The 19,560-nt window shown below is 43.5% G+C and overlaps 1 protein-coding gene across 1 annotated transcript in view; it reads left to right on the top strand.

Annotated features, from left to right (window-relative positions):
• The window catches only part of wdfy3 (WD repeat and FYVE domain containing 3), a 120,060-nt gene that overhangs the window by 68,276 nt on the left and 32,224 nt on the right, over positions 1-19,560 (top strand). Inside the window, 20 exon segments of the mRNA XM_034216627.1 lie at positions 388-499; positions 616-806; positions 1,381-1,533; positions 2,166-2,239; positions 2,345-2,506; positions 3,428-3,522; positions 3,724-3,844; positions 3,934-4,012; positions 4,014-4,152; positions 6,490-6,686; positions 7,176-7,310; positions 9,776-9,781; positions 9,783-9,956; positions 10,293-10,526; positions 10,627-10,726; positions 12,092-12,252; positions 14,220-14,449; positions 16,805-16,914; positions 17,979-18,161; positions 19,234-19,391. Of these exon segments, the coding sequence (XP_034072518.1) occupies positions 388-499; positions 616-806; positions 1,381-1,533; positions 2,166-2,239; positions 2,345-2,506; positions 3,428-3,522; positions 3,724-3,844; positions 3,934-4,012; positions 4,014-4,152; positions 6,490-6,686; positions 7,176-7,310; positions 9,776-9,781; positions 9,783-9,956; positions 10,293-10,526; positions 10,627-10,726; positions 12,092-12,252; positions 14,220-14,449; positions 16,805-16,914; positions 17,979-18,161; positions 19,234-19,391 (2,814 nt within the window).

Raw genomic sequence — 19,560 nt, 5'->3', positions numbered from 1 at the left:
CTCTCTCCCTGCTATGCCTCGGCCCACGGCAGCTCACAAAAAACAGCAAAAAAGTGCAGAGGCAGCATTTCAGCTGCCGCAGAGACTTGTATTATAACAGGAAGAGAGCGTTTATAGCACTGAAATACATTAGTGTTTTGTTTTAAAAAGCAGACGTCACCAGGTCCTAATTAAAACGTGGGCAAAATGCCATTACATTTTTCACAGTTTTTCTTTTCTTGCTTTGTCCCACGTATCATTCTAACCTGCCTAATAAACGCTTTTAAAGAAGCCCCATTGTTATACCTTTCCTTGTAGTGTGTTATATAGGTTTTTATGTATGTAAATGTTCTGCAAAGACTAAAATCCCAAGTGTGTGTGTGTGTTTTCAATGTGTTCCCTCTGCAGCTCACTGTGTCCTCTCATGAAAACGCCACTCCTGTCAAATTGATCCATAACGCCGCCGGCCATCTCAACGGACCAGCACGTACCATCGGAGCTGCCGTCATTGGATACTTGGGTAAACCATAATATCATGAAGAAATACACATTTCTTTTGTATGTCAGAAGCTCCTGAATGTGAAATGTACGTGTTAGATCTGCAGCTTTTCTGAAGAAAAACACACTTTTTTTCAGGCGTCCGTGCCTTCGTGGCCAAACCCGTGGCCACCAACCTGCAATATGTTGGTGGGGCGGCAGCCATCTTGGGCTTGGTTGCCATGGCGTCAGATGTGGAAGGGCTGTATGCAGCTGTCAAAGCTTTGGTGTGTGTTGTAAAGAGCAACCCCCTGGCCAGCAAGGAGATGGAGCGCATCAAAGGCTACCAGGTGAGACACAAGTTTAACAAAGTACTGATATTTTTAGTTTTTAGTTTGAAATCCTTCCTATTACCAATATTTGCTCTCATTCATATCATTCGTTCTCACTATGGGATGCGCCTCCCTACGTATCCCAGAGTGAGATGTCTCCCTTGTGCTACTCTGAGAACCTACAGTCTTTTTTCATTGACTTAGTTTGTCATGTAATCTGTTAAGAATTCAAACTATATTTTTGAGAAACAGAATCAATTAAACAAGACAAAGCAACATGACCGTGCTTTTAATCTGAAAGGAGTTTTTTAGCATTTATTTGTTTCATTTTACGTGAAAGAAATAAAAAATGTAATAAAATGACCAGTTTTTAAATGTACAACATTCTCAGTTTAAGTGTTATTTATATTTCCATTTAGTGGCTTATTTTTGCTGATTTGTTTCCTTAACTTCTGCTAATTTGTTGTTCTTGATAAATATATTCCACGATGGCTGTGATCTTGAACTAACTGCTGAATGCATAATCAAAAGTACAGAAGCAAATAGACTGGCCTAAAATAATTCTTGCCATTTTATTTTCTGTCTTTTGCAGCTGCTGGCTATGCTGCTGAAGAAGAAGCGCTCGCTGCTCAACAGCCACATCCTCCACCTCACCTTCTCTCTGGTGGGAACCGTGGACAGCGGCCACGAGACCTCCATCATTCCCAACTCCACCGCTTTCCAGGACCTGCTCTGTGACTTCGAGGTGAGGCAAAGGGATCCACCATGCCAGCAAATGCTAATACAATTACCAAACTCACCAAATATATTTAGACTCTTCAGCGTTTCTGTAGCTCTATAAAATCACTTGGATGTCACAACGCCTGATCCTGAGATAATCTTGGATTCATCAAAAAATCCAAGATTTTGGTTGATTTTTAACAAAGTCCTGGCTTTCAGAATATTAAACTTGTATATGCAGACGATAAATACATTTTCTAATCTTTTTAAGACATGGTGTCAACTTCAGCGACCACCGTCTCACTCTGGTCAGCGCCGCTACCCCTCCCTCCTTACGGCTTCATAACATAATGAGTGACGTGTCCCACACTTTGTCTAATTGCTGATCCCTCTTTTGCAAGGATCATAGTGAATTATAAGTCCCAAAGTTGTAATACATTAAAAAAAAATTATATTTAAATGAATAAATATTAGAAGTTAAAGTCAAATATCAACAAGAACAAAAAAAAAAAGAATTCTAGTTGAAAAGGGTTTGGCTGCTGATGGTGCAGTAAGTCCAGTTCAGAGTACATGACGCTGTGAGGGAGGAGTTCATAGTTCATGGCAGGGATGTGTTTGTGTCTCACTCTGCTCCTTTTCTCTCCGTCTGCTCCTCAGGTGTGGCTCCACGCTCCCTACGAGCTCCATCTCTCTCTGTTTGAGCATTTCATCGAACTGCTGACAGAGTCCAGGCAAGTGCCCAAACTCTTTTTGTTTGTTACACAGTTGGTACTTACATTACAGCAAAGAAGCTAGCATCAGATGTAACTGTGTTCACCACTTTCTCTATCTAACAGCGAGGCAGCTAAGAATGCCAAACTGCTCAGGGAGTTCCAGCTGGTCCCCAGACTGCTGCTGACTCTGAGGGACGCCTCTCTGTCCCAGCCCACCGTAGCTGCCATCAGCAACGTGCTCAGTCTGCTGCTGCAGGGCTTCCCCAACCAGTACGATCTGCTGAGGTCAGATATACCTATACATGGAATAACCTTCTTATCGGTGCTGGGGTGGTTTACAAACAAAGCAATGCATTACACATCACTAGTAATGCCGTACTTTACTAAATCACTCACTGCTGAAAGTAATTACTAGTTAGATTACTCTGTGTAATCACCTGAGATGCACCACAAACCAAATGGAAAATAACAATATATAATTAAATCTCATGTTTGCCCTGATCAGCACAAATCCTTCATCTAATAAGGAACATTCTGTACGCAAGACATCTGTTTTCTGCTCTTTATATCAATGAGATCATTTTGTGTTTGGTAACTGTTATGCAATTACTGCTGTTATCAACAGTAACGTGATACTTTACTGTGTTACAAACAAATGTCACGAGTTACCCCTAACCCTCTTTCTTTTACATCTTAGTCAAGCATGATAAAGTAACAACGGGATATTCAAGTTGTTCGTAAAGGCACACATTCACACCACAAATCATCACAGCAAAAGCTTTGCTTGGTCCTTGCACTTGGTCAACCACTGACCACAGAAGGGAACACATTTACACAATACAGAGTGACACCACATTACGCACTAAGCAGACATTTTTTTAATTTTATGTGGAAAAAGTCTGCTTACCACTTGATGTTAATAAGCTAGTTTCTTGTTCAAATCAAAACAGGCAGGCTACAGAATACCAAGAAAATGATTCTAAATATGGGTTTATCACAAATGTCTGTGTGCCACATGTATCTGACATATATTTTTGGGATTTGACTTAGTATCTAACCTCATGTAGATCATAGCATTAAAGTGCACAATTTCAAAACATTATAATAATTGTAAAACACATTTTATTTATTTATTCTCAATGCTTGTCTTAAAAACTGTCAAAAGTAAAGCAAAAAGCAACTTAGCACTTTTGTTTCACCTCCCAGGTTTGGCCAGTTCATCTCTTCTACTCTTCCCACATTTGCTGTATGTGAGAAGTTTGTCGTCATGGAAATCAATAACGATGAAAAGATAGACGGAGGTAAGGAAAAATGAAAGGCAATAACATCCTTGTTGAGGTGGCCAAATCCTGTTTCATACAAGAGCAGGTATTAGGAATCATATTTGGCAAATCAAATGGATGAATGAATGTTCGGTTATGAGCCGTTTTAGCCTGCTTATGGTTGAGGAATTCTCTCACTGATACGTCTCTTCCCTTCTGAAAACGTCTATATGTCTCCAGGTAATGACGATGATTTCGGTGGTCTCCTGTCAGCGAACATTATTCTGCTCAGAAACCGACTGCTTGACAACCTGCTCAGACTGCTCTTCACCACCAAAGAGAAGTGCACTGTCAACGCCCAGTAAGTACCACTAATAGTCCACGTGATGCTTGGAAAATGTGTGTTGTTCTGTCAGTTTACCACATGTGCTCTCTTTCTTCCCCCTACAGAGCTTGTGAGGAGCTGGTGCGGACGCTGGGCTTTGACTGGCTCCTGATGTTCATGGAGGAACACCTTCACTCGAGCTCGGGTCACGGCGGCTCTGTGGATCCTGGTGGTGCTGCTCTCCAACCAGTCCATCCTCAACCGCTTCAAAGAGGGCCTGTGTGGGGGGGGCTGGCTCGACCACACCGACATCGTCCTGACCAATAAGATCGGCTCAGTGCTGGGTGAGTGAGTGCACGAGACTGAGGCGGCTTCCCGACCTCAATGGCGACACAGTTTATCGAGCACATTACTAACTCTGAAGTTGGATTTATGAATGGAGGAGGTGTGCTTGATTTACCTTAAAGTGGCCCTATTATGCTTTTTGGGGTTTGGTCTTTCCTGCAGTGTGTTCTATAGGTACAATGAAACGCCTCCATTGGACTCCTTTTGTTAACTTGCGTAATATAATGACATCACTATGTAACAGTGCTTCTATTGGCTAGCGCTCCAACACATTGTACGTGACATCTCTAAGTGGTTGACCAATCACAACAGAGTCAGCCAGCTAACCAATCAGAGCAGACTGGGCTCTGGTATGAGAAAAATAAAGAGCATTTTGAACATTAAAGCACCGCAGAGGCACTAAATACAAATATGAACATGAGCATAATAGGGCCCCTTTAATTGATGCCATAATGTCTAGACACTTGAGCATTTTCTCATCATAAGGGACAGTTTCCACATAGCGCCTTTTTCCGAGGGCTGACATCTCTTTCAAATTGTTTTAAATGTGGAGGGATCAAAAGCCCTCACATTTTCACATCGCTGTAGAAATTGGATGTTGTTTTTGACTGTCACTGTATCATAGAAATACCATAAGGCCCATCTCTATGAGCAGATCGAGCAGCCAGACAGACCCTGAATGTTGCTGACAGTGAGTGTGTGACTTAAATCTCTGATTTCGTCTGAATCTCGTCGTCCTCGCTCTCCTGCTGTCAGATTAAGTGTTGACAAGCTCAATTGTACAAAGTATGAGAGAAAGCATCTTGCAATAGTTGTTACGGTGAAAAAAGTCTGCAAACAAATATAAAGAAGCACAAACGGTTAATGAATCCAAGGAGGCGAAGCTTGACCTAGTTGTAGAGATATTGTCGTCATAGGAGCAATACAAAAAGTGCTGGGAGTTTATCTTTGATGAAAGGCTTGAGGGATGCTCTCCCTGGTGCCTCTTTGGCAGAATAAGGCGCTCTGTGGACACGGGGCCTACAGTCAGAAGCATGCGGTAATAATGTGCACTGTAAATACAGTATGTTGTAATATGGCTCAGCAGACGCCTCTCCTCACTCTGGCAATGCTTTCCGTCGGAGTTGGCCTTCGTTCAGTAAACAGAAAGCTGCGCAGTTTGTGCGCCTCACAGCCAAGGGTTTGTCTTCTCATTTTTTTGCCCCCCCCCCGCAATCCCTGCTGCTGGTGCTGCGACTGTAGTCCTACCTGAGCTCAATGCTTCCCAGCCTGGTCACTTTTAACTTTACTTGAACTTGACTTTAGGCACTGTCATCCTTAAATTCTTTACTATTTAAGACAAAAATGCACTCATAAATGTGCATTCCACTTTGACTAATCATCTTAGCGGCATCAGGTTGAGAAGCATTGATTTGGCTTGTAAAAACCTTGCTAAGTAGTGCCATGGCCTTACAGAATCACCACTGCTGTAGCATCAGAATGCGTGCTGTCAGGTTGAAGCCCTTACTGTAGATTTGATTTGATCCGTAGTCCAGCTCAACCAAGTCCTTATCTTTTGAGTTATGTTGCTGTTACTCAGGTTTAACTCCTGCCTGATGAGTTAGATTCAGTTAGATACGGTGGTCGTCAAGGGCAACCGGCCGCCCCACAGCGGCCAAAAACACTTCAATTTGGAGAATCGCACTGTAGTTTTAAAACGATGCAAATAAAAAAAACACAAATGTGCCGAAACACATGAAAAAGAGGGAACATCTTCACCAACTCCACAAAACACGCGCTACTAAAAGCGCTGCATAAACAAAACGCTGCAAAAAGCTCAAAACACAAAGGAAACGGGGGCACTTCAAAGTGATGCTATGCTTATAGCAGATCTTCAATAATATCGGAAGGAATCATGTGATCACATTGTTAAAAGATGATGATAAAATTAACATTTTCGGTAAGTTTCCAGTGACAATGACGGTTGGCAACTTTATAATCCCAGAACGTCAACAGGTGCTCTGGTCCCAGCTGTGTGCATTTTAGGGTCCCCGTTTCCATTGTGTGAGCTTCTTGCAGCGTTTCTTCATTTGCATGTTTTGTGTTTTTTTTAATTTACATGGTTTTTAAAAGTGCAGCGCGTTTCTACCAATGGAAGTTTTTTCTGCCGATTTGCACGGGTTGGCCACCTTAGACAGCAGAACCTGGGTTATTACTGTGACCCCCCTTACTTGATAAACCTGCCCCCAACAGCTGTATTCAGAGCAGCAGAGATCCCTTAGACAGAAGGCGTATGTCACCTACCGACATGTTCAATATGCTTAACTCTTCACTCTCCGTCCTCTCCCACTTTTCAGGCTTCAACGTGGGCCGCAGTGCTGGCGGGCGCTCCACGGTGCGGGAGATCAACCGGGACGCGTGCCACTTCCCCGGCCTGCCCGTGCTGCAGACGCTGCTGCCCAAACACACCAACGTGCCGGAGCTCTACTTCCTGCTCATGGCGCTGTTCCTGCAGCAGCCCGTCACCGAGCTGCCGGACAGCCTGCAGGTACATGTCAGTATGCCCAACCTTTTTATCTTTCTAATTATACGGAATTGTACTCAACAAATGAATGCATTGTCCCCTAACTAATATTCTTTACTTGCCTCATTGCACATTATCCCTTACATGTACTCTCTGTTTAGTGTCTGGGCCTACATTCCAAAGCTTCAGATACACTGAAAAAACTGGAACGTTGACTTTAGTTAAATGTATTCTGTCAACAAATGTCGGTTAATTAAGTTAGTTGAAAGCAATAATATTACGTTGAACTTAATGATTTATTGAAACACTAAAATGTTGTTTTATTTCAACGTAATATTATTGCTTTCAACTAACCTCATATGGTTATGTGAAATCTGTTGAAATAATACTTTGGTTAATGTCCACGTTTCAGTTTTTTCAGTGCAGTTTATCGTGGTGTCCCATTTCACATATCTATTATGATTGTACTTGTATTTTCAATCTGTTGGTGAGGGTGTGTCTTTCTGTATTTCCTGTCAGTTTGACCTGGACTCCCTCTGGACGTTCATTTTTGGCATACCAGCCTCTAGTGGGACAGTGGTGGGCTCCATCCACAACGTGTACACCGAGGCCGCCTTCCTGCTGCTGGCCATGCTGCGCAGCATGCTCAACCTGGTGAGGAACACCCTCCAGCCTACACTACACTCACTTACACTAAGATCATTGTAGTGCAGTGGCGAACCGTCAGGGCCTTCAAGGTATTCAGAGAATACCCAGGAACACTCAGATAAAACAAACCAAAAATCGATTTAATTCTATAAATAAAATGTAATAAAATGTATATAAAATGAATAAATGAGAATCGTATCTGTGTTGTTGATCTGTAATATTACAGTGTTACGTTGATTTGTTTGTCCTTCTCGGACCATGCACTACGCATTTCAGTGGTTTTGTGTTAGAAAGAAAGCAACCAATCAGATCTTGTTCTGGGTCTCTGGGTAGAATATCCTTCAACCAAGGTATTCTACATCCTTGATCGAATGCCCTGGCCGTTGCAATGAATGAGAGCGTACGTTTGGTTGATCAAACTGTCAGTCCAATCATATATTGATTTGAAGCCAATGGGCGTATTCTTTCAGAGTTTCCCTCGGTTCCAGGGTATTCTAGAAGGCCCGCTAGTTAACTGGCTCGAGACAGAGGATCTAGCTCAGTGTTTCTCAAACTTTTTCATACCAAGGACCACTTAACCAATAAAAAAACACTCGCGGACCACCTAACTCCACAAATATCCAAAAACACATCGTTTTTTTACAAATCACCTGGAAATGGTACAAACAAGTGGCAACATGTGTGATGAAGGTGTTTATCTGGGCTATATCATGCAATCAAAAGTGAAACTTAAGCTCGTTCCATTGCGGAGATATTCCCGCGAGAGTGCGAAAAACTTAAATAAATGTATTTATTTCAAATGTGAAATGTTACCAATATACTCACGGACCACTAGGGGGCGCTCACGGACCACCAGTGGTCCGCGGACCACACTTTGAGAATCACTGATAGATGAATGCGACGAAGCAATTCATGCCGTTTTATTGTTTTTAACGTTGAAATGACAAGTGCAACAGGTGAAGATGATGTTGTTGCGGAGTTGTTGTGAGTACCCTTTTCAAGACGACAATTCAGTGAAAAGACGGACATTATAATGCCGCGGGGGGGGGGGGGGAGGTGGCAGCGGGGTGTGTGTGTCTACAGAAGGTCCAGTTGTGATAGACACGGTTCGCCACTGTTGTAGTGTCATACTGGAAGTCATTTTTGTTGGGGAATAATTTGCTTAGGTATTCAACCTTCGACACAGTTCATCATTTTCCTCTTTTCACTGTCTCCTTTCCCGTGGCATAGCTCTACGGCCTTGGTTATTGCTGCTATCTCTCTTAAGGAGGGGCAGCTAGGGCGCATTGTTGTTGCCAGTCTATGACCGAGCACAAGCCACCATGAGGTAGTTTATTGTTCAGGGACATCTAGAAGCCCTTCTTTTTAGGAACGTAGGTTCCCTGGCGCACATTATTTTCTATGGACGAGAGCTCTAGTTAGATTCAGGGTCCATATTTGTTTGTCTCGCTGATAAAGAATGTTGATTATTACACTCCAAACTAGTTAAAACCTGGAACTACAGAAGAGTTCTTGAGAATAGATTGTGGCATCTCAACCGTGTGGTCAAACCGTGGCCCGTGACATGTCTTGTGAATTCTCCGGCCCAAGCTCCAAATAAACCGTCAGTGTTTGACATCAAAGCTCCAGCTCTCCTCGTGTCTCTCTGAGTCCTGACTCCTATTGCTTCAGAAGTTTCCCCCACAATTTTAATATCCATGTTATTCCCATTTTCAAAAATAACATCATTATCCTAATAACATATACATTGCAATCAAAAACAATACATTACACACTTGCATAATGTATGTAAATACTGTTTTCCTAGAAAGTTGGTCTAATACAGTGCATTCCTACTTATTCTGTATAATTTATATAATTTATTGTATAGATGTATCTTTCTATTGTTGGGTTAGGGTTAGTAAATTATATGCATACAATTTATGTTTATTTTTTAAACACTCTCACTCTCGTTAAGATGGTGCCAACAGTTGAACGAAAGTGCAAGAAATTCTATTTCATTTCATGATGAAATCATAATTTCAGGATTATTATTCCAATTACATATTTAAGAGACATATTTACACATCTTTTTGGTAATTAAATCCAACACTCCTCAGCAAAGCAGATAACATGTCAGTCTATTAGTCATTTTTAAGTGGTGATTTCCCAACAGTTCCTGCCTGGATTCTTTAAAAGCATGATTTTAAGCTCCAGTAATCCAGCGAAAATGACTCGACACACATGCTAATTTCATCCTCATTCAAACACACCTGGGAGCTTTTCAGTGGCTCTCACAGTGCTCTCTGCTGAGAAGCTACACTCGACCTCCTGGGAAATTAGAGCCTAGCGCGCCCTCGCGGCACAGGCTGCTACTGAACAAGTTCACTTAAATCCTCCAAACCAGTCCAAGATTGAAAAACCAGCACTTTCATTGCTTCTAGATATGAAGCTTGAATAAACAGTTTGTTTTCCTTTGCGTCTCTTTCCAGCCGTGGGCAGTCAGAGGAGGAAGGCTCCTGGCTGCGGGAGTACCCGGTCACCCTCATGCAGTTCTTTAGGTATCTTTACCACAACTTGACCGACCTGGCGTCTATGTGGCACAGTGCTGAGTTCCTCTGTGCCCTGGCAGCGACTGTCTTCCCTTTCAACATCAGACCCTACTCCGAGATGGTAAGGCTCTACAATTGTTTTCAGAAGCCATAGAGTGGTGGAAGTACGCCTCACAAGTCTCCCTTTTTTAAAAATTCAATAAAACAACAATGGGAGTTTTCCATTGGAATTTCGAATATGCCAGAAAATCAAACGTAGACACACGTTTATGATCAGTTTTGTTTAGCAGGACAGCAAGTTATAAATAAATGTTAAAAATCACCCCAATCTTTAACAAGCTGTACAGTGTCAGTGTCTCAAATATAATCCCTGTAATAAAGTGTCATGTGTATCCTTCATGATCCTGTTTTTAAAATGAAATCTTGATAAATTCTCTTCACCCGCCTTCTGTTCCAGGTCACTGATTTGGACGACGAGGCGGGGTCTCCCGCAGAGGAGTTCAAGGCCTTTGCCGGGGACTCCGGTATGAACCGCAGCCAGTCTGAATACTGTAACGTGGGCTCCAAGACGTCTCTCACCAACCACCCTGCCAAAAAGTACGTCTTTGACTTCATGAGGGTCCTGATCATGGACAACCTCTGCATGACCCCAGCCAGCAAGCAGACGCCCATCATCGACCTGCTGCTTGAGGTGAGGCCGCACTGTCCATAACTTAAATTCAACAAACATTTCCTTCCCATCATAATTCTTAGTTTGTTAATGGTTGCAAATGTGTGTTTTGTGCTGCCAGGCCTCCCCTGAGCGCTCCACCAGAACCCAGCAGAAAGAGTTTCAGTCCAACATCCTGGACGGCGTCATGGAGCATCTTCTGGCTGCTGATGTGCTGCTAGGTAAGGCTAAAAAAAATGTTTTGTCCTTTTTCTTTTCCTCACCACTCTTCCTTCTTGTACTTAAGTAAAAGTAAAAATACAAGAGAATAGGAATACTCTGTTACAAGTGAAAGTCCAAAAGTCTTTACATAAAAATATTATATACTTAAACTAAAGTAACAAAAGTAAAATACTCATTATGCACATCTAGATACTTCACACTGTGCGTTCCTATGTTGTTTCATGCAGGCTTTATAAACGTGAACAAATAGTCCACCACAGTGACAAATATAATACTCAATTACCAAGGTTTGAATGAGAAGACAACTTTTTTTTCCAGCATGGGTATTCCATACATTATGATGATTTGGCAGAAATGGTACTGATGAGCATGCTGCAGGACAGCTTGGACACAGTTCTCCGATGGCCGCAACACGAGTCAATAAATCACAGTGTTAAACCCAGAGAACTGCAAGCCTCTTCAGTTTTCTCAACGGCTTCTTGAGTTATATATAGTCTGCAGTCTATTACAGCAAAGTACACTACACCAACATTATACAAAACATTTATATATATTTTATTTGTATCCTTTAATATGCATCACCTCTGACCTCATTGGCTCTGGTTTCAGACAGAGGGTGAAAAGAGGTCCTGCAGCACAGGCAGTATGAGGAAAATAAGACCCTTTTAAACAATTAAGGTCACCTATTGTACTTTTAATTGAACTATTCATATCTTAAACTGCACTGTAACTTTTATTCATGTATTTTTTCTTTTAATGTTTATTTTATTATCTTTGCTTTTTAATGACACATGCCATTTTCTTAATGTCTTTCATTTTTGTAAAGCACTTTGAATTGCCTCGTGTTGAAAAGTGCTATATAAATAAACTTGCCTTGCCTATTATGCACAATCCACTTCTTCATGTCTCTTCTACGTCAACATGTGTCCCCTCTGTGGAAAGAGACTCTGAACGTTTCAGGAACAAAGACCCCCTCTCTTTTTGTCCTGATCCATTTCTATAAAAACCTGTCTGAAAATGAGCTGATCAGATTTTGCCTACTTTATGATGTCATAACGATTTTTTGTCTTGTGTAACCATCAGCCAATCACCAACCAAGGTAACCCCCCCACACCTTATCACCTGAATCTCCTCCTAGAGCACCATTGTGTTCTTTGTAACCAAATATCTCTCAAAGGGGCATGGGGGGGGGGCTCCTTACTTTCATCTGAAGTTACAGACAGAGAATCAGCACTTTGGAAACAGGGCTGAAACAGAGGGGATTATGGGATGCTGCAATGATCTGTTTGGTGTTTGGAGCCAAACACTTCAGAGACATGGAAAGTGGCAGCTGATCGCCTCTCTCTTGCTGCTCCTCCTCTCAGGTGAAGATGCCTCTCTGCCCCTCAGCAGCGGGGGCAGCTATCAGATTCTGGTCAACAACGTGTTCTACTTCACCCAGCGTGTGGTGGACAAGCTGTGGCAGGGCATGTTCAACAAGGACTCCAAGCTGGTGGTGGACTTCATCGTGCAGCTCATAGGACAGGTACAAACCAACAAATCTTCAAGATCCAGAATGTGCGTGTATTTGCAGCAATGAGGTTCTTTTTGTTGTTGACCAAAGGAAACATTCAGGTTAAAAACAACAGTACATACAAAACAAATATGTCATACAGTATAAATCAAGGATATCTTTGGACTTACGGTCAGAAGAATATATTTAAGGTCAGAAGAGTATAAAGTTAGTCTCAATAAAATTAAACGGGTGTGAATTTATTCTACATTATGTTAACAAAAAGTACAAAACATTTGTCTGAACCTAGCAAAGAAACAATAAGCAGGGTATATTTGATGTCTGTAAACCTAGCAAGGGTATATTCTATTGATGTCTCTATGACAGTTTCCCCTCCTGTCCAGGAGGCCAGAATACATTTCCCATAGAGCTGATGTTTGGCTGTGAGTCAAATCCTAACAACCACACGTATCACTCCGACACACAGGCAGAGTCTTTCAGGGAAATGAAACAGTCTGTCTGTGAGTGTTCCTCCACTGAATGTAACCAGTGCACACACTCAGCATGAATGAGATAAGCAGCAGCGCCCTCACGTTCTCATTTCAGCCTGTGAATGCAGGAAAATCAGATGCATCAGCTGGAGTCTGCTGCATCCTTGTTAGTGTGTGTATGTGTGATTGAGTTAGACGCATGTGAATTTTCCAAATATTGACTATATTTAAGGTTAAGTTTAGGATAAAAGATATCTGACTATAGGTTTTTGTTCATTTAAAAATGGTCTACAAAGGCTATAATCGTAAAGGTTCCTCAAGCTTCTCTACCACACTCCCCCCCCCCCCCCCCCCCCCTGCCTGAAACGCTGCCATTGGACTCCTTTGTTTACTTCCATAACAAAGTGACATCACTATGTTACAATTTATATCAGCTAGCGCTCAAACACATTTGACATGATGGGCTATGGGGCGGGACCTCTCTTCATGGTTGACTAATCACAACAGAGCGGGCCAGCTAACCAATCACAACAGACTGGGCTCTGGTTTCAGACAGAGGGTGAAAAGAGGTGCTGCAGCACAAACAGTATGAGAAAAATAAAGAGCTTTTTCAACATTAGAGCGAAACACGTCACAGTAGAGACACAAAATACAAACAACCTGAAAAAGAGCATAACATGTCCTCTTTATTGTAGAGATTACACTGACTATAGATACAACTCCACTTCAAACATCTTTGAAAATGTCCCTTGAACTCCAAGGTTCATTACTGTCATGTGTTTTGGACTTGGATCCTCCTTTTCATGCTTCTGAACAGGCTACTGTGCAAGTGAGAAGATTAGGAGATTATGCTCTGAAATCAATGTGTCCAACCATAATGCGGCTTTGTGGCTTGGAAACGTCCTGGAGTGATTAGGGATTAAGAAGCACTTCATGCTGAGTCATGCAGAAGGAATTACAATTTATTTACATTTCATTTAAATCAGTGGACACATGACACACGTAAGTACACCCAATACAACGGGTGCTTGCTGAACTAAGTAAGGTTTTAAAATGACTTATTTTTATAGTGCCTTTGCATCTATTTCTCATGTTTTTGCTGGCAAACGACTCAGTAGATATAATATCGATAAAAACTCACGTAGCTACTGCACTACCCTGTGCAACTTCCAACATCTCACAAGACTAAACTCTGTGACTTTTTAGTTTCCTAAACATCAAATCTTGATGGAAGGAAGCCTGTTTTACAAATATGTATCCACATGAAGTCTTTAAGCAGTTCTCTACTCAGACACAGAAACAACAAAGCTACATTCACAACCCTCTGAGGACTTAACCCAGTTCAGCCCTGGTTGCTCAAACAAATCTTCTTTCCCATGCTGAAAGATTTCCACAGCAGCTTTATCCACATGCAGAGCACAGCAGCGTACCAGCCGCACTACTAAACATCTCTTATTTTGACATTATGGCTCTGACCTCCTCCACCTGTTTGTTTTCTTCCTCCTACAGTCCAAGCGGCGTTCCCAGGGTCTGTCCCTGGACGCCATCTACCACTGTCTGAACCGGACGGTGCTGTACCAGCTTTGTCGACCCCACAAGACGGTGGCTCAGCAGGTGGCCCTGCTGGACGCCCTGAGGGTCCTGACCGTCAACCGCAACCTGGTGCTGGGGCCGGGCAACCACGACCAGGACTTTGTGGCCTGCCTGGCTCACTGCTTCATCTGCCTGCACAGCGGAAGGTAAGGCCCGGGGCTAAAAGAGTCTTTCTCTTGTGTTTTTTTCTGACACCAACTGGAATATTGGTGCTCGTAAACTGTGTCGGGATGAACTTCACCGCTCAGTCTGACCACACTAACCGGCAGCTAAATGTACCGTCTGCTAAAGTAACATTCGTACTACATTTCCAATTTACATATTGCACTCAAGTGTTATTGCACAACAGTGGTGTCGTAGTCTGTATTTGTTTGTGTTTTTACATCATTGAATATTGATGTAATTTCACAGCAGGGGTGTCATAGTGTCTATTGTGACGTGTGTGGGGGTTACCAGGGGACATGGTGGTTGTACAGACCTGCGGTATCTCTCCCTGAGACACCACGGGTGCAGCAACCTGAAGGAGCTGCAATGTGTGGACAGGCTGTCCTGGAGGGGGATGGGACACATTGTCTAGAGGGGAGGACAGCTTGTCTGCCATTCTCCTCTCTCCCACCTCCTCCACAGTGTCCAGAGGACTCCTGTCTCCCACCTCCTCCACAGTGTCCAGAGGACTCCTGTCTCCCACCTCCTCCACAGTGTCCAGAGGACTCCTATCTCCCACCTCCTCCACAGTGTCCAGAGGACTCCTGTCTCCCACCTCCTCCACAGTGTCCAGAGGACTCCTGTCTCCCACCTCCTCCACAGTGTCCAGAGGACTCCTGTCTCCCACCTCCTCCATAGTGTCCAGAGGACTCCTGTCTCCCACCTCCTCCACAGTGTCCAGAGGACTCCTGTCTCCCACCTCCTCCACAGTGTCCAGAGGACTCCTATCTCCCACCTCCTCCACAGTGTCCAGAGGACTCCTGTCTCCCACCTCCTCCACAGTGTCCAGAGGACTCCTATCTCCCACCTCCTCCACAGTGTCCAGAGGACTCCTGTCTCCCACCTCCTCCATAGTGTCCAGAGGACTCCTATCTCCCACCTCCTCCACAGTGTCCAGAGGACTCCTGTCTCCCACCTCCTCCATAGTGTCCAGAGGACTCCTGTCTCCCACCTCCTCCACAGTGTCCAGAGGACTCCTGTCTCCCACCTCCTCCACAGTGTCCAGAGGACTCCTGTCTCCCACCTCCTCCATAGTGTCCAGAGGACTCCTGTCTCCCACCTCCTCCACAGTGTCCAGAGGACTCCTATCTCCCACCTCCTCCACAGTGTCCAGAGGACTCCTGTCTCCCACCTCCTCCATAGTGTCCAGAGGACTCCTGTCTCCCACCTCCTCCACAGTGTCCAGAGGACTCCTATCTCCCACCTCCTCCACAGTGTCCAGAGGACTCCTGTCTCCCACCTCCTCCATAGTGTCCAGAGGACTCCTGTCTCCCACCTCCTCCACAGTGTCCAGAGGACTCCTATCTCCCACCTCCTCCACAGTGTCCAGAGGACTCCTGTCTCCCACCTCCTCCACAGTGTCCAGAGGACTCCTATCTCCCACCTCCTCTACAGTGTCCAGAGGACTCCTGTCTCCCACCTCCTCCATAGTGTCCAGAGGACTCCTATCTCCCACCTCCTCCACAGTGTCCAGAGGACTCCTGTCTCCCACCTCCTCCACAGTGTCCAGAGGACTCCTGTCTCCCACCTCCTCCACAGTGTCCAGAGGACTCCTGTCTCCCACCTCCTCCACAGTGTCCAGAGGACTCCCCAGGACAGAGCTGGCCTTCCGTAACAGTCTGTTCAGTCTCTTCCTGTCAGCAGCCGAGATGCTGCAGCCCCAGCAGGCCACGCCTTAAAAGATGGCTGATGCCACAACAGAGTCATAGAAGGTCTGCAGGATGCCCCCCTGCACCCCAAAAGACCTCAGTCTCCTCAGCAGAAACAGTCTGTTCCTTGTAGAGAGAAAGGGAGCAGTGCGGTTATCCGAACAGTCCAGTTTATTGTTCAGATGAACACAAAGGTATTTGTAGGATTTCACAATCTCAATGTCTGCTCCCTGGATTTTCACTGGTCTCGGGGGAGACTGTTGGTGCCGTCTTAAGTCCACCACCAGCTCCTTGGTCTTCCCTGCGTTGAGCTGGAGGTGGCTCCTCTGGCATTAGAGGGTGAAGTCCTGCGTCAGTTCCCTGTACTCCCCGTCGTCCTCATTAGAGATGAGGCAGACGATGGCCGAGTCGTCAGAGAACTTCTGAAGGTGTCAGGTAGCAGTGCTGTGGGTGAAGAGAATGTGCATGTAAATGGTCTGCAAAGGCTACATTGCAAAGTATAGCCCCCCCCCCAGTGTATGCTGTAACACATACACTGACACTGTACGACTACAGACAGGAGTCTGCGGAGAAGCCAAACAATCCCCCCCCCCTCCACCTACTTGTCTATGTGGCAGTTTAGCAGCAAGTCTCTGTTTGTCTCTGCAGCAGCGTGGAGGGCTTCGGTCTGGAGGCAGAGGCCAGGATGACAACCTGGCACGTCATGATGCCCACGGAGAACGAGACGGACACTACGCACAGCCAGGACGTCAGCGAGGGTGAGACACTGTGTGTGTGTGTGTGTGTGTGTGTGTGTGTGTGTGTGTGTGTGTGTGTGTGTGTGTGTGTGTGTGTGTGTGTGTGTGTGATGTGTGTGTGTGTGTGTGTGTGTGTGTGTGTGTGTGTGTGTGTGTGTGTGTGTGATGTGTGTGTGTGTGTGGTGTGTGTGTGTGTGTGTGTGTGTGTGTGTGTGTGTGTGTGTGTGTGTGTGTGTGTGTGTGTGTGTGTGTGTGTGGTGTGTGGTGTGTGTGTGGAGACCGGGACTTATTTGGCGATCAACATTTCTCATTCATATTTTGCCTTTACCAAACATTTCGCTAAATAAAATTGGATGTGATTAACCCTTAAATGTGCATTCAGATTTAAATATCTGTTTTCTACATTACAACCATATTACACCAATATTTCACATTGAGACACCTTTTTTACACCCAAGTTACACCATTAATACACCCGTATTACACACATGTTACACTGTTATTTGTATGATACTGTTATTAGACCCATATTACACCCATGTAAAACCAATATTACACTGCAACTACACTACTATTACACCCATTTTACACATGGCCAAATGACTGTATCCTACAGAGTACAGAAACCATTTAAGGGTCAATTGTGCACCCCTATTGTCAACCATCAAAATGATTCTCCCCTGGGGAGAAAGCCAAACTTTATACATTTGTTAAAAATAGAAATTTGTTTTTCAAACATATATTCCAAATTCTTATTGCGTACAATTCTTTTTAAAAGCATTTTCTCTTAGATTTGTTAGTCTTAGGTCTATCTGTATAATTTATTTTCTCAAATGTTACTTTCGGATTATTTCCAGCTTCTCATGTCGGACAGGCTTAATTCCAGTTAATGAGTGAGACAACTTCAGACTCAAATTCAGCACATTGTTATAGTTTTGGGATTTTTAAAACCTTATTCAAAGCAATGTCAAAGCGTGTCATGATACATGTATAACATAAGTGTGTAACGTGTGCTTTTTTGTGTTGCTAAAAATTCCAAATCAAAGTATTGTAGGAAAATAGTAAATGTTGTGCTCCCTCCACAGGACGGCAGCTGCTGCTGAAGGCGGTGAACAGGGTGTGGACGGAGCTGATGCACAGCAAGAGGCAGATGCTTGAGGACATATTCAAAGTGTCTCTTCCCTGCAACGACAGAGGACACGTGGACATCGCCACGGCCAGGCCCGCCCTGGAGGAGCCGGCCCTGAAGAGCTGGCAGAACCACCTGGGTGAGGCACACACACACACACTAACTGGCTGTGCACTAGCTCAGCATCTCTGATCCATGTCTGTGTGAGTTTCATTTCTTACACACTTAATGTTACTTGACAGAATCAGTGTTAGCTAGATCTTCAAAATGGACAATAAGAAAAGAAAGTGTAAGAAAACTTAAAAGACTCATAAAGAATATGCACAAGATGAAGTAATCAAGAAAATGTATGCGAGAAATCCGTCTTGGAAACAAGCTGTATATTAAAAGACAGTAAATATGAAAGTGACAGCAGCCAAAGAAAGGGAAAAAACAGTTTATTCAAACAACGTTCACATTTGAGACAAACATTTAGCCACCGTCACAAATTATTTTATTTTGAAGAGACTGGTATGGGTGCCTTCAAATTGTCTGTGTAAAATGCAACTAGCAACACATAACTGAATATTTAACCCTTAAATGGTTTCCGTATCCATTGGGATACAGTCATTTTACTGGCTGCTTCCATGTGTAAAATGGGTGCGATAACAGTGTAATACTGGTGTTAGATGGGTGTAATATGCATGTAATAACATGGGTATATTATGGGTGTAATACAGGTTTAATACAGGGCTTTAAAAGGGTTGTATTAATGTGTAATACACATTATAATAACAGTCAAATATGGGTGTAATGTAACAAATAGCAACCTATTGATTGTACATAATATCTATACGTGATTGTCCATTTAAGGGTTACATAGCTAATGGTTAACACTTTTCCTTTAACATCCTAAAGAAAATCTTGCAACTCTTTTTTTGTGTTTTAATGCAGCCATTAATCATGAAAGAAGGTTTTCTTTTTACAATTTTGTTTTGGTAGATCTAACTCATTTTGATTGTTTTCTGCTAAAGACTCAAATCTATGAGATCTTTTTACCCAGGTTTCAGAATAACATTCGTTTGGCAGTTTTACCACAGTTGTAATGTTAAGATAAAATATTCAAAATAATAGAAATGTATTTTGTCAGCATCTTACCTTGAACTCATCTTGTTCAAATGGCTTAGTGGGAAAACGCTCATGTAGCCGCTTTGTTTTTTTGTGTCTCTCAGTCCATGAGAAGAAGTGCATCAGTCGCGGGGAGGCAGCGGCGCCGGTGACCCAGTCCAAACTGTCCCGAGTCAGCAGCAACTTCGGCCTCTCCAAGCTGACAGGCGTCCGGCGCAACAAGAGGGAGAACAGCCTGAACAAAAACAGCCTGTCTGCACAGGTACACACACAAGCAGCTGACACAGCCAATGTACTCATTAAGGCTGCACTATCTGGGAAAAACAAAACTACAATTATTTTTGACTGATATTGCAATTACATTATAGGAGGTAGTTATCATTTTTATCAGGGTGTGGGATTCATTTGTTATGTTTTTTTAATTGAAGGTC

This window comes from Gymnodraco acuticeps, unplaced genomic scaffold (genome assembly GCF_902827175.1).
Source record: "Gymnodraco acuticeps unplaced genomic scaffold, fGymAcu1.1, whole genome shotgun sequence".
Classification (NCBI taxonomy): Eukaryota; Metazoa; Chordata; class Actinopteri; order Perciformes; family Bathydraconidae; genus Gymnodraco; species Gymnodraco acuticeps.
This window is presented reverse-complemented; position numbering and strand designations above follow the sequence as displayed.